We start from the raw sequence: 15,519 nt of genomic DNA, 5'->3' as shown, positions 1-15,519 counted from the left end.
CTTTCACGAAACATATTACAAATGCTCTCATAAAAGCTAGAGAAGAGAAACTAGAACGCGAAGCTTCTATTCCTAGGAAGCTAGAGGATGGTTGGGAGCCCATCATTAAGATGAAGGTCAATGACTTTGATTGTAATGCTTTATGTGATCTTGGTGCAAGTATTTCGGTTATGCCAAAGAGAATTTATAACATGCTTAACTTGCCACCATTGAAAAATTGTTATTTGGATGTTAATCTTGCTGATCATTCTACAAAGAAACCTTTGGGGAAAGTTGATAATGTTCGCATTACCGTTAACAATAACCTTGTCCCCGTTGATTTTGTTGTCTTGGATATTGAATGCAATGCATCTTGTCCCATTATATTGGGAAGACCTTTTCTTCGAACTGTTGGTGCTATCATTGATATGAAGGAAGGTAATATTAAATATCAATTTCCTCTCAAGAAAGGTATGGAACACTTCCCTAGAAAGAGAATGAAGTTACCTTATGATTCTATTATTAGAACAAATTATGATGTTGATACACCATCTCTCGATAATACTTGATGCACACTTTCTGCGCCTAGCTGAAAGGCGTTAAAGAAAAGCGCTTATGGGAGACAATCCATGTTTTTTACTACAGTACCTTTGTTTTTATTTTGTGTCTTGGAAGTTTTTTACTACTGTAGCAACCTCTCCTTATCTTATTTTTGTGCTTTGTTGTGCCAAGTAAAGTCGTTGATAGTAAGGTTCATACTAGATTTGGATTACTGCGCAGAAACAGATTTCTTTGCTGTCACGAATCTGGGCAAAATTCTCTGTAGGTAACTCATAAAATTATGCCAATTTATGTGAGTGATCCTCAGATATGTACGCAAATTTAATTCAATTTGAGCATTTTCATTTGAGCAAGTCTGGTGCCTCAATAAAATTCGTCATTACGAACTGTTCTGTTTTGACAGATTCTGCCTTTTATTTCGCATTGCCTGTTTTGATATGCTCGATGGATTTTTTGATTCCATTGACTTTCAGTAGCTTTGTGCAATGTCCAGAAGTGTTAAGAATGATTATGTCACCTCTGAACATGTATATTTTGATTGTGCACTAACCCTCTAATGAGTTGTTTTGAGTTTGGTGTGGAGGAAGTTTTCAAGGATCAAGAGAGGGAGATGATACAACATGATCAAGGAGAGTGAAAGCTCTAAGCTTGGGGATGCCCCGGTGGTTCACCCCTGCATATATCAAGAAGACTCAAGCGTCTAATCTTGGGGATGCCCAAGGCATCCCCTTCTTCATCGACAACATTATCAGGTTCCTCCCACAACTATATTTTTATTCCATCACATCTTATGTGCTTTGCTTGGAGCGTCGGTTTGTTTTTGTTTTTGTTTTGTTTGAATAAAATGGATCCTAGCATTCATTGTGTGGGAGAGAGACACGCTCCGCTGTAGCATATGGACAAGTATGTCCTTAGGCTTTACTCATAATATTCATGGCGAAAGTTTCTTCTTCGTTAAATTGTTATATGGTTGGAATTGGAAAATGATACATGTAGTAATTGCTATAATGTCTTGGATAATGTGATACTTGGCAATTGTTGTGCTCATGTTTAAGCTCTTGCATCATATACTCTGCACCTATTAATGAAGAAATACATAGAGCATGCTAAAATTTGGTTTGCATATTTGGTCTCTCTAAGGTCTAGATAATTTCTAGTATTGAGTTTGAACAACAAGGAAGACGGTGTAGAGTCTTATAATGTTTACAATATTTCTTTTATGTGAGTTTTGCTGCACCGGTTCATCCTTGTGTTTGTTTCAAATAGCCTTGCTAGCCTAAAACTTGTATCGAGAGGGAATACTTCTCATGCATCCAAAATCCTTGAGCCAACCACTATGCCATTTGTGTCCACCATACCTACCTACTACATGGTATTTCTCCGCCATTCCAAAGTAAATTGCTTGAGTGCTACCTTTAAACAATTCAAAATTTATCACCTCTGATTTGTGTCAATGTTTTATAGCTCATGAGGAAGTATGTGGTGTTTATCTTTCAATCTTGTTGGGCAACTTTCACCAATGGACTAGTGGCTTCATCCGCTTATCCAATAATTTTGCAAAAGGAGCTGGCAATGGGATTCCCAGTCCCAAATTAATTAATAAAAATAGACACTCCTCCATGGTATGTGATTGATTGGACGGCACCCGAAGGATTCGGTTAGCCATGGCTTGAGAAAGCAAAGGTGGGGAGGAGTGTCATCATAATAAAACTAAAATAAAAAGGCACTCCTTCATGGTATGAGATTGTTGGCAGGCACCCGAAGGATTCGGTTAGCCATGGTTTGTGAAAGAAAGGTTGGAAGGAGTGCCACACAAAAATAAAATAAAATGGGAGCCGCTCTTTGAAGGTTTGTCTAGCAAGGGGGTTAGAGTGCCCACTACCATTCGTTGACAACAACAAACACCTCTCAAAATTTTACTTTTATTGCTCTCTATATGTTTTCAAAATCAAAGCTCTAGCACAAATATAGCAATCGATGCTTTCCTCTTTGAAGGACCATTCTTTTACTTTTATGTTGAGTCAGTTCACCTATCTCTCTCCACCTCAAGAAGCAAACACTTGTGTGAACTGTGCATTGATTCCTACATACTCGCATATTGCATTTGTTATATTACTCTATGTTGACAAATATCCATGAGATATACATGTTACAAGTTGAAAGCAACCGCTGAAACTTAATCTTCCTTTGTGTTGCTTCAATACCTTTACTTTGAATTATTGCTTTACGAGTTAACTCTTATGCAAGAATTATTGATGCTTGTCTTGAAGTACTATTCATGAAAAGTCTTTGCTTTATGATTCATTTGTTTACTCATGTCATTTACCATTGTTTTGATCGCTGCATTCATTACATATGCTTACAATAGTATGATCAAGGTTATGGTGGCATGTCACTCCAGAAATTATCTTTGTTATCGTTTACCTGCTCGGGACGAGCAGGAACTAAGCTTGGGGATGCTGATACGTCTCCGACGTATCGATAATTTCTTATGTTCCATGCCACATTATTGATGATATCTACATGTTTTATGCACACTTTATGTCATATTTATGCATTTTCTGGAACTAACCTATTAACAAGATGCCGAAGAGCCAGTTGCTGTTTTCTGCTGTTTTTGGTTTCAGAAATCCTAGTAAAGAAATATTCTCGGAATTGGACGAAATCAACGCCCAAGGGCCTATTTTCACACGAAGCTTCCAGAAGACCGAAGAGTCAACAAAGTGGGGCCACGAGGCGGCCAGATGATAGGGCGGCGCGGCCCAAGCCCTGGCCGCGCCACCCTGTCTCCTGGGCCCCTCGTGTGGCCCCCTGACCTGCCCTTCCGCCTACAAATAGCCTTCGTCGCGAAACCCCCAGTACCGAGAGCCACGATACGGAAAACCTTCCAGAGACGCCGCCGCCGCCAATCCCACCTCGGGGGATTCAGGAGATCGCCTCCGGCACCCTGCCGGAGAGGGGAATCATCTCCCGGAGGACTCTACGCCGCCATGGTCGCCTCCGGAGTGATGTGTGAGTATTTCATCCCTGGACTATGGGTCCATAGCAGTAGCTAGATGGTTGTCTTCTCCTCATTATGCTTCATTGTCGGATCTTGTGAGCTGCCTAACATGATCAAGATCATCTATCTGTAATGCTATATGTTGTGTTTGTTGGGATCCGATGGATAGAGAATACTATGTTATGTTGATTATCAATTTATGTCTATGTGTTGTTTATGATCTTGCATGCTCTCCGTTATTAGTAGAGGCTCTGGCCAAGTTTTTGCTAGTAACTCCAAGAGGGGGTATTTATGCTCGATAGTGGGTTCATGTCTCCGTGAATCTGGGGGAGTGACAGAAACCTCTAACGTTATGGATGTGCTGTTGCCACTAGGGATAAAACATTGATGCTATGTCCGAGGATGTAGTTATCTATTACATTACGCGCAATACTTAATGCAATTGTCTGTTGTTAGCAACTTAATACTGGAAGGGGTTCGGATGATAACCTGAAGGTGGACTTTTTAGGCATAGATGCATGCTGGATAGCGGTCTATGTACTTTGTCGTAATGCGCAATTAAATCTCACAATACTCATCATAATATGTATGTGCATGGTCATGCCCTCTCTATTTGTCAATTGCCCAACTGTAATTTGTTCACCCAACATGCTATTTATCTTATGGGAGAGACACCTCTAGTGAACTGTGGACCCCGGTCCAATTCTCTATACTGAAATACAATCTACTGCAATTGTTCTACTGTTTTCTGCAAACAATCATCTTCCACACTATACATCTAATCCTTTGTTACAGCAAGCCGGTGAGATTGACAACCTCGCTGTTTCGTTGGGGCAAAGTACTTGGTTTGTGTTGTGCAGGTTCCACGTTGGCGGCGGAATCCCTGGTGTTGCACCGCACTACATCTCGCCGCCATCAACCTTCACGTGCTTCTTGACTCCTACTGGTTCGATAAACCTTGGTTTCTTACTGAGGGAAACTTGCCGCTGTGCGCATCACACCTTCCTCTTGGGGTTCCCAACGGACGCATGTCGAAAGGAAAGACAATACGTCAACCACGCGCATCAATTGGTTCTGGAGGGAGCGGCGCGAAGCTCTTTTTTTTGTTGACATCAAGTGACTATGGATCCATGATGAAAGTCGGAAGAAGAGACTTTCATGAAGGCCGGAGGGGAGGACTAGCTAAGGGAGGTTCAAGTCTCTTCATTGTTGAGGGACTTGCTTGGTATTCCGGGCTTCACAGCAGCGGTATGAAAGTGGGGGCGACAACACAGGTGAAATGCAGAGTCCTACCTTTCAGGGTGAAAACCCAAGGTCTGGCCTTAATTGGTTGTGTCTGCCAATGTCCTTGGTGGAGGCATTGTTTTGAGAGCGGGGACTATCTTCAGAGTGAAAACCTAAGATCTTTGATCGAGCGACGACGGTGTTTGAGCACTGTTCCCTTCTTGGAGGCGTCGTTTTTGGAGAGTCTGTAATTCAGGTGTTGTCTTGGCGGTGGATGTATTGCTGTTGTTAGGCCCGAGATACTGTAGCGGGACTTTTGTTTCTTAGTTTTTTTTTTCTTGTTTTTCGTTGTGTGCATCCGTAGTGCCATTAGGGTGGTGCGTTGTTGCAGAGGCTAGGTGTAATTGGTATCTTCTTGATATTAATATATTCCCTTTATCAACATAATACTAGACGTGATTAACAGCTTGGATTCCATGCTCAAGTACGTGAATGCCGTTTGTGGACTAGTATCGTTCCTCGTGCCTTCAGTTTGGCCAGACGAGGACGAGACGGGAGTTGCTGGTCCATCCCAATGCCTACTCTAGTTTCCAACCTTACCTACAAGTTTCGAATCTGCTGGTCGCCATAACAGCTGCATGCCTCTCTCCCGCCTGCTGATCTGTTCGGCACTCAAATACTAACATTATTATTTTTTGGGAAAAAGACGGGCTATCTATTGTAATAAACAATGGTAATACAAAGAACACAAAAAGCGATGAAATTACTTCTTCCATCCACTATCTACATACATCTAATTTAGATACATCTAAGACATTTTTGTATGGACAGAGCTAGTACAAAGCATAGAGCAAGATTAAGTCCAAGCATCTCCAATTATAGAGAAGAATGTGTAATTTTGTGTACTCCACATCAGTAATACTTGGTCATCACTATATGATTATTACGAACATTTACGTGCCAACTAAAACTTAATATTGCTTGCTTGGTCTCGTTGGTAGGACACGCAAAGGAGGAGGGTGGCGGCTAGTGGGAGCTAGGATCCATAGGGGAGGACCACCAGCGCTCCAGGTCTGCGATCATCTACTCCTCGAACGAAGCATTAGCGGTGGCGGCGGTGAGGAGCTGCTCTGGCCACTCTTCTTCCTTTCTCCTTTTAGTCACAGAGTGGTGGGTTGCCGAACGAGCCCTAAAAAGCCGGTGGACCGTTTGAAATTGCCTCCTTGGTCTATTATCAATCTTCAAAATTCATTTCAACAACAGTTAGGCTTCGAAATTCATTTATGCTCCGAAGACTCAAGATATAGGAGATCAACATTAAAATTTAGAGAACGCATTCCTCAACAGATAAAACATCAAATAAGAGGATTTTGCAGTACCCATGTACTCCACAACCACGCGCTGGAGTACTGGTTAAATCTCGCCGTACATCTGTAGAGGATAATTTAGCAATTTTATCCCGTCATCCCACTAGGCCGGGGAAATCTCACGATATGGATTGCTTTTTTCGCGACATCGTAACTAGCGACTCTGATTGGGCCGCTGTCCCACACGACTGCATGCGAGCTTGAGGTGTGCATGACTATAGAATTGACTATGAAGAAACTTTTGCACCGACGAATACTATAAGAACCCTTATCTCATGTGCATCTAATTTTGATTGGAGTCTACATCAGCTAGATGTAAAAATGCTTTTCTCCATGGGAAACTCCACGAAGAAATCTATATGCATATACCTCCTGGCTTTAGTACTAACAAGCCCAGCACACATCCTATTTGAGACTAACCAACGTCTTACAGGAAGGAGGATCTCCTATAGACAGAGAGCAATACCAGAGACTTGTTGGACGTCTAATTTATTTATCCCACACACGTCCTGATATTGCATTTGCAGTAACTATGGTTAGCCAGTTCATGCATAACCCTCGAACTCATCATTTGGATGCAGTCATGAGAATCGTTCGTTATCTTAAAAGTTGCTCTGGTAAAGGTTTATTGTATAGTCAACATGGAAATATACAAATAGAGTGTTACACTGATGCAGATTGGGTAGGTTCAATGGATGACCGGAGGTCCACTTCTGGCTACTGTACTTTTGTTGGCGGCAATCCTGTTACCTGGAGAAGTATGAAGCGAAGTGTGCTTGCGAGATCTACAGCAGAAGCAGAATTTCGAGCCATGGCACATGGAATATGTGAGGTACTTCGGTTGAATTTTTTTATTGATGGAGCTGAGACTTCAACAAAAAACCATTAATGTATGTTGTACTGTGACAATAAAACTGCTCTTGACATTGCTCGTAACCCAGTGCAACATGGTCGGACAAAGCATGTAGAGATTGATCACATTTCATCAAGGAAAAGTTGGACCAAGGAATCATCAGCATGCCATATGTGAGTTCGTCTAATCAATTTGCTGATATATTAAGTAAAGGCCTATCAGAAAAATATTTTTTTCTAGTTTATGTAGCAAGATGAGGTAGTTTGATGCTTTTTCCCCATCTTGAGGGGGAGTGTTGTAGTTAGTTACGAGTAATTGATTTTAAATAGAAGATAGTACAGTGTCCGAGTTGTAATGTGATGTGTGAATATGTAAAATGGAATGGAGCAAAGTGATGTAGAAGCTTTAGTTCCTGTCACGAGCTTATCCAAGAAATGAAACCAATTTTGTGAGTTTCTCTCAAGTTTGATATTTAATTTGAACAGTGTTTGAATTTTTGAATTCATCATATATAGTTTTCTATTACACTTAAAAAATTAACCACATAAAACTATCATTAGATATCAAAATATTTTCAATACATGTCTAATATCTGTCCTACACCCTCTTATAAGCAATTGAGGGTTAAAATGTGGGATTCGCTTTTAAATAGGGCAACACGTATCACAAGGCATAACTAATGTATAAAATGAACTCAATCTACCGTGACATCGCCTCTTACGACAATTCGTTAAGTCGATTCTTTGATGATTCTACAAAAATAGAAAGCCAAGATCCTCCACATATTACTGTATCTCTTAGACGAATCATAGTTTTATGGTCCATTTTATAACCATCGAATATCTCGCTGGAGAACTCTAAAGTGTGTGTGCTAACAAATATCTTTAAAATGGATATACTTGCGTCTATGGTTGTCTAAGTGCGAAGCACTATATCGTAAGGAGACACGGGCAGGTACATGTCTAAAGACGTGAACAAGTGATGTTCTCTTTTGCGGCGTGCCTAATTGCCTCTTCAGCCCATCATTCATCTACAAAATTTATTTCCACAACTGGAAGACTTCGAAATTCATTTCCACTCGATAAGACTATAGACACAGGAGGTCAACATTAGAATTTAGAACACGCATTCCTGGACAGATAAAACATCAAATCAAACATAAACTAAGAAAACAAGATAATGGAACCACTTGCTGACAGGTAACATTTCCACTCCGTAAGACTAAAGACACAGGGGTCAACATTAGAATTTAGGACTCGCATTCCTCAAGAGATAATAGATCAAATCAAACATAAACTAAGAAAACAAGATCATGAAATGGCTTGCTGACAGGTAACAAATAACAGGTGAAATCTTTCTCTTTCCAAACCTCCTCTATTTTTCCTCTCTTTACACAGAATTCCTGCTTTAACCTTTTGGACTGTATTTTGCTACACAATGTGTCTGATTCTCATCTAGTTCCCATCCCTCTTTGTTGCCGGTAGTACCAAACAAACAAGAAAATCAACAATGAATTCAAAAGGCCTACACGGCGCTAGCGTTGCTCTTTCTCTTCACCTTGAAATACACTGGGTCCTTCAGCAGCCTCACAGTCACATTGCTCCAGACGTCTGTGCTGGTTGGCAGCATCGCCATCTCCTCGGCGATGGCCATGTCCTCCGGCACCACGGACCCGAACACCGTGTAGGTGTCCCTCCACTCCTCATGGTTTGCCAGGCTGATCAGGAACTCTGGCCCTGAACCCACCCACGCCACAGATCCTCTTCTCACCGCTGAGCACCCTTCTCTCGGCACCTCCTTGAAGGCTACGCCGTCCACTTCTAGTGTCCCTTGAAGCAGCCCATATGGTGGACCAGATGCAGCCTAACAAAAAAAAAAACATCATCAAGCCTTACCAAACGGAAGTCCAGAAACAAAAAAATATGCCTTTGGACTCCCTCTTATGCAAGATGGCCATAGACAACATACATTTTTTATGCTGTCGCCTTGTGCATCCCACAGATGCCCACGGCCTTCGGCACGATAGAATCTGCACCCGGCACAGTTGTGCAAGCCCAAGAGCTCGATGAAGTAATCCACAGAACGGGGTGCACAATCAGGCAGCAACTGGATGCAATGGAATTGCATATATGTATTAGGGAAAGGGACAAAAATGTAGCCAGTATACGTAATAGCGGAAACCGAAATTACAGTATGTACATTTCCATTCATCTCAATTTTCCTTTTTGTTATGAAAACGTATCATGGATCATCCAGAGGAATCAAGTTTATTGATGACTAAATCCGAAAATAAATGGGCTAGAATTAGCTCAGTCCCAAATCAAAATGCATTATCATCTCCAACAAGTTGAATGAGCAGCGTAGGCTAATCACTTCAAATTGATATATTGATGTGAAGATGTAATCGAAACAATAAATGAATACTTAGGCCCATCCAGGCATGTTAAACCGTGGATCTCACCATATTTATTCCAAAAAAAGGTCCACATAGCAAAGCTGTCGTCAATGAAAAACTGATAAGCAGAAGCGCTATTCTATGAACTGATTAGCACTTAGCAGGGGAGAGGCGATACGCACAGCTTTAGGGGCTTGAATATATACTCGGAGGTAATGAATAAATGTGAACGCCAGTGTAGCATCTATCAGTTATCATGAAAAAGAAGCTCAATGGCCAAACACTAAGCACCACTTTACCAGCTTCCTTATTTCTGGCTACTATTCTAGAAATGGTCCATCAACACTTTAGCAGCAAGCAGCAGGTACAAAAATATTCCAGCCCTGCTGTAGAGACAAAACACTTACTTGAACGCGAAGCGTGCCAAGATTCGTCTCCAGCCCCACAACTCCCTACATTAAATTGCAGGACTCTGAATCAACAACAGTGGGATTCATACCAGGGAACATCAAAACAAGAAGAGTAACTTAACACATTTCCTTGAGAAAAGGAAATGTTTGATTCTTCCTTCTCTTGCAGCAATTCCTGCAGGTAGAAGCAATGCCTATATATATATCCTACTTCAAATATTTGTCTACACTCAAGGCAGTAGCTTCACGCTCAGAAATAATTAACAGACCTTCGATTTGCCGAAGACTAGACCAGAAGTCCACATGACGTCCTCCCCCCTTGCAATGACAGAAGGAGCCAACACGTCCGTCTGCTTCTTCAGCCAGCACTGCAATCAAACCAAGAGCGTGGATCACATTGACAGATGATCCGGATGAACGCAGTGAAGTCTGGGCGACGAACGGACTGACCTCTCCGAACCTGTTGCCGCATCTGCGCCTGTCCCCGCAGAAGACCCACGAGTTGCAGCGGCAATCCCCGCCGTCGCCGCGGCACGTGGCCCTGCAGGCGGCGCAGCAGGCGGCGGCGGAGGTAGTGCGGTGGTCGGAGCCCCAGTTGAGCGCATCGCCCCAGAGCTCGACACCCTGGATGCCCGTGCAGCCCGCGGCGGTGGGCGGTGGTCCACGCGCGCGCGAGGCCGTGGGGAAGGAGAGGTAGGCGAGCGCGAGGAGGAGAGAGACGAGGAGGGCGACGGCGACGGTGATGAGGCGGCCGCGGCGCCGGCCGTCGGATGGCCTGCTGCTGCGGAGGGGGAGGGGGAGACTGGGAGGAGGCATTGCCCTGGTCGGGGGAGAGACAGAAAAGAGAAGCCGCCTCCTCGATCGGTGTCTCGCCAAGTTCAGACATGAATGGCCATACCCATACAAATGGGAAATGGGAAATCAAATTTTGGACGAACCGAACACGTTTCAACAAATTTCGTGCCAAAAGTTGTGGAACTAGGTTAGAGCATCCCCGAAAGGTATTAAGGCAATAGTAGAAGAACCTATCTAGGGTTTCCGTCCCTCTCACCGGTGACGTCGTTGGTTCATTCCACCTTCGGAGGCCTTGGGCATTGGAGGTATGGTGGACCACGGTTCCTCGGTGACGGAAGGTTTCCCGTTCTTTTTTGGGTTGTTTTTAGTGTCTTCTTTAAGATGAGGCGGCGGCTACATCTTTTAAGTTAGAATAAGATTTCCCCGTCCTATCCTCGCTCCGGTGGCACGTCTAGAACTAGCGAAGGGCATATGGAGATCTGTGTCGGTTTTCGTGATCGTTAATGTGGTTTTTGGTCTAGCTCTTCTGATCTACGGATATCAGCTTTGGCGATGGTTGCTACTCTGGTCATTTAAGACCTTAGAGCATCTCCAGTCGCGTCCCCCAAACCGTCCCCCAAAGGGATTTGAGGCGCGCCGGATCAAAAATGCGTTCCAGCCGCGTCCCCCAAAGCCCTTTTTTGTCCGGCGTGCCCCTATACGGTGTCCGGCGCCCCGAGCCCGTCCCCGTCCCACAGGGGACGCACCGGGGACGCCGGACACAACGAAAAGCGAGGCGGGGAGTGGCGGGGCTGACCCGTCAGCGGCACAATTAATTTAAACCTAACCGTCGCCTACCTCGCGACGGAAGTTATTGGCGCGCAGCGACGGTGCAGTTCCCGCAGCGGCGCACGCGTCCCGTCGCGCCTAGCTCTGCGTGCCGGCGTTAATGAGCGCCACCGCTCCTCCGCCTCCCTCCGGCCTATAAAAAGGGGCGCCTCTCATCGTCCCTCTCACACACAAACCCTAGCGCCTCTCTCCCAAACCCTAGCCGCCACCATCTCTCAACAAGACTCGACGCTATGTCTGGTAGAGGCGGAGGCCGACCTCGCGGCCGCGGCCGTGGTCGTGGTCGTGGTCGTGGCCGCGGCATAGCTGAACGCTCGCCGTCGCCTCCCACGCCGTCGTCTTCATTGTCGGAGATGGACGTGGAGCCGGACGTCCTGTTCGAGTTCGTCCACGTCCTCAAGGGCGACCCGCGCAGCATCCAGAGGCTGCCGGACTCCTTCGCCGAGTACGTCGGCGGCGTACGCCCGCGCAAGATGCATCTGCGGGAGCATTCGTGCGGCTACTGCCGGTGGATCATCGACGCGATCTACGACGCGTGCGGCAAGATGTACCTCAACATCGGCTGGGAGAAGTTCGCGCGCCACCACAGCCTCGAAGCCGGCTTCATCCTCGTGTTCTCCTACTTCGGCAACAGGGACATGAGCGTCAAGGTCTTCGACGAGAGGCGCTGCCTCCGGGACTACCACGGCGACAGGGACTCCCACGACGACAGCACCGACGAGGAGGACGACTGAGTGTTGTTTCTTCGCAGCGAATACGTGCACGGAGGTTTCTGCCTGTTCGCCTCATCGGTAGAACCAACAAGGGCACCATCCTCCCGCTGGATTTTCCAGTTTAGGTGACTGGGTGTGCCCTCGAGTGTTCTTTCTTAGCAGCGAACACAGGAAACCTTCGATGCACGGCCTAGTTAGGTTTAGTTTTTTTGCAATATTTTATATTTGTGTCCACCATGGTTCAAACTATGTATTAGTTTGTGGAAAACCATGTTCCAAACTATGTCTTCGTGTAAACCACGTTCCCAATTATGTATTAGTTTGTGGAAATTGAAATAAAAATGTCAAGAAAAATTATTTTAAATGTTTGGGGGCGGCGTTTGGGGGACGCGGCTGGGGAGCGACGTCCCCCAAACGCGGCACGAACAAAACACGTCCCCCAAACGCTCAATCCGGCGCGGTTTGGGGGACGCTTTGGGGGACGCGACTGGAGATGCTCTTAGCACGACGACTTGCCGTTTTTCTACTACAACGAACTCTACTATGACAAACTTTTTCTGGTACCGGGATGGAGGGGCAAGGACGGCGGCGTGCCTTCGGCTCGTGCTAGTGTCTTGTAGTCGTCGCTAGGTGCTCTAAAGGCATGTTTGTATTTTTTTGTTACATTTTGGGTTCTTTGTACTATTGTGGATGTTTATAATACATCGGTAGCCTTTTTCACAAAAAAGTCCTATATGCAATTTTTTACATCATACTCTAAAGTTCTTCATCTTGTGCTGCAAATTTGCAGCACCAACCGTAGGCACATATTTCGGTCGCGGCAAAGCCCAACTGCCACACTCAAATGTCCCGTCCCCCTACCGCTGCGACCGCCACTGGGGAAATATCAGCAATGGAGGGTCGGAGGTGTTTAGGCAGGACCTATGTCAGCCTGTCTACAACTGTGTATATTCAGCTCATGCTAGTTCTCCATGTCCTGCTGTCTCAACCTTGCAAAATTCAGTTTGCCAGGACTTTGTAATTCACGCTGTACTTCGCAATTGAGCTGAATGGAAATTTGATGGCTCCAGCGCCTCTTGGCCAATTCGATGTTCTCCCGTTTTGGTAGCCCATCATGGTGTGCATCTTGACCGGTTTTGGGGTGTGTTAAGAAGAGGAAGCCAGATGACTTTTTCATTTATATATTTTGCATTTGGCCACTCAGTTGGTTAATTTGTTCTTGGCTGAAACTAATTAATTGAACTGTTCTACCATACCATATTTTAATTTGCTTGGAGGATCAACCGGAGACATACATATATGGACTGGATACACATACCAAAAGTGAAATTTGTTCAGGTAATTTCGGAGCCACAGTGATACAGAAGACTCGCAAGCATCCACAAATTCCATGCGTATAGAGAAATGCTAACCCGTATCGCCTACAGTAGAAAGGTAAACCCCCTTGCAACTTTTCTTTTATTGCGTGGTGTTCAACTCAAGCGCGTATGCATATACGCAGGGTATATATATATACGGACAATCATACATCTCAGAAAAAAAAAAGGCTCGAGTACAACTTATACATGTTGGGGAGTGTTGTTTGGCGGCGTAGCAGACGTGGCGAGGATGACATTGCGCCTGCCACGCTCCGAGCGGGAGTTCTCGGCAAACTTTTGCCCGGCAAGATGGAGACCATTCTTCTTCTCCTCATCGGTCCACTCGGACCCATAGTACTCTTCCTCAGTGGCGTCAGAATTGGCCGGGAAGAACATGGAGCCCCACTGTGGAAAGTGCACAAGCGCGATAGGCAGCGTGCAGCACATGATCATGATGCCCATGTACTCGAGCCCCTTGCCGGTGGTGTATTGTGATGAAGTGAAGAAAAGAATCTGCGTGAGGCCTGCACCAACATTACCACCGGCACCAGTCATGCCAGAGATGATGCCGAGGGACCTTCGGGAGACGAAGGGGGCAACACCGAAGATGGCACCACAAGCAGCTTGCGCACAGATGGAGAAGAGGACCATGGCAGTAACAGAGGCAGGAAGGGCGGTGGCACGTCCAAGCCAAAGGCAGAAGGCACCCCCGGCAGTTTGGAGGATCCAGACGTTCCAAAGGCGAGCACGCATGCCAAAGTAACGGGCACCAAGGTCAGAGAGGTAACCACCGGTTGGACGTGCGACAATGTTGGCCATGCCAAAGCAGGCCGCGATTGTGCCAGCAGTTCTGAGGTCTAGGTGGAAGTGGTCAAAGTAGTACTCGGCGATGACGTTGTCGGTGGTGAGCTCGACACCCATGCAGTAGCCGTAGAGGAGGACGAACACCCATGTCCGGTAGTTTGTGATGGCGCCCCATAAGACCTTGGAGAACTTGTCCTTGTTCACATCACCCTTCTTTTGAAGGCTCCCGAGGTTGCCGTCGGGGAGATCTTGTCCTAGGGTGAGCACGAGCAGACCCATCACTATGTGCATCATGCCTGGCACAAAGTACGCGATGCGCCATGCGACGAAAGGTGTGGCTCCACACTTCTCGATGGCATGGAAGACAAGTGGCATGATGAGTTGTGTTGCACCACCACCCATGTTGCCCCACCCGGCCGCGAGCCCATTGACAGTGCCGATAATCTTGCTATTAAACATAGTGCTCATCCAATATTGGCACGACACGAATGTCGCGAGGGAGAAACCGATCAGAAATCGCACCGTGATGTACCCCGCGGGACTGTCGATGAGTGACATGCAAAAGACGGTGGGCGCGGCAAGCATGACAAGGAAAGCACAGCCGTAGCGAGGGCCGAGGAGGTCACACACGGCGCCCATGACAAGCCTGGAGAAGATGGACCCAGACACGGAGGCCACCCCGGCATTGCCGATGTCAGCCTTGGCGAGGTTGAGGTTGTCGCGGATGATGGGCACGAGTGGCGCAGCGGCGAAGGTGGAGACGAAGCACGTGAAGAAGGAGATCCACGAGAGGTGGAAAGTGCGCATGTGCGGGTTGGCGAAGGAGAAAAGCCGGAATGACTTGGCCTTGTTCTCCGAGTCCACTGGCAGCGTGAACTTGCTCGCCACCGTCTCCCCCCGAGCCCGAGCCTCCACCTCCATAGCTCCCTCTCAAAGAACAGCTAATTAAGCTTCTTCTTCTTTGCTGGCTCTCAAGCTTGACTTGCAATGTGGCTTATGTTGTGGACCTTGCATCGATCAACGTTGTATTTATAGAAACCTGCAGCAGAGTTGACATTGGGATGCTAACCACTCAATCGATTCTTCGGTGCTAGCTAAGCTGGAATTAAGATTCTGCCCTTTGAGCATCGTAGAACAACAATAAGCAATTTAACAATTGCATTTGATGGAAATCATGAAACAATGAGTGAGTTAATTACTACAGTTTGGAGCGCTGGCGTTGAATCTGGAA

At 45.9% G+C, this 15,519-nt stretch overlaps 2 protein-coding genes across 4 annotated transcripts in view; both read right to left on the bottom strand.

Moving 5' to 3' along the window:
• Positions 1-10,680, bottom strand: part of LOC127297368 (uncharacterized) — a 254,229-nt gene extending 243,549 nt beyond the window's left edge. For 2 of the 3 annotated variants that reach the window (XM_071819530.1, XM_071819531.1), the window contains exons 1-2: positions 10,241-10,680; positions 10,060-10,158 (exon numbers count right to left, since the gene is read on the bottom strand). In XM_071819530.1, the coding sequence (XP_071675631.1) occupies positions 10,060-10,158; positions 10,241-10,606 (465 nt within the window). In that variant the 5' untranslated portion in view covers positions 10,607-10,680. Of the gene's footprint in view, positions 1-8,270; positions 8,849-8,953; positions 9,092-9,787; positions 9,833-10,059; positions 10,159-10,240 lie in introns of those variants that run through there. The other variant, XM_051327677.2, reaches the window with a different exon arrangement.
• A 2,872-nt stretch (positions 10,681-13,552) lies between these two features.
• LOC127297367 (high-affinity nitrate transporter 2.1-like) lies at positions 13,553-15,274 on the bottom strand. The gene has a single exon (XM_051327675.2). The coding sequence runs from the start codon at positions 15,207-15,209 to the stop codon at positions 13,686-13,688; it is 1,524 nt and encodes a 507-aa protein (XP_051183635.1). The 5' UTR covers positions 15,210-15,274; the 3' UTR covers positions 13,553-13,685.
• Between the last annotated feature and the right edge of the window lie 245 nt (positions 15,275-15,519).

Source organism: Lolium perenne, chromosome 4, assembly GCF_019359855.2.
Source record: "Lolium perenne isolate Kyuss_39 chromosome 4, Kyuss_2.0, whole genome shotgun sequence".
Taxonomy (NCBI): domain Eukaryota; kingdom Viridiplantae; phylum Streptophyta; class Magnoliopsida; order Poales; family Poaceae; genus Lolium; species Lolium perenne.
This window is presented reverse-complemented; position numbering and strand designations above follow the sequence as displayed.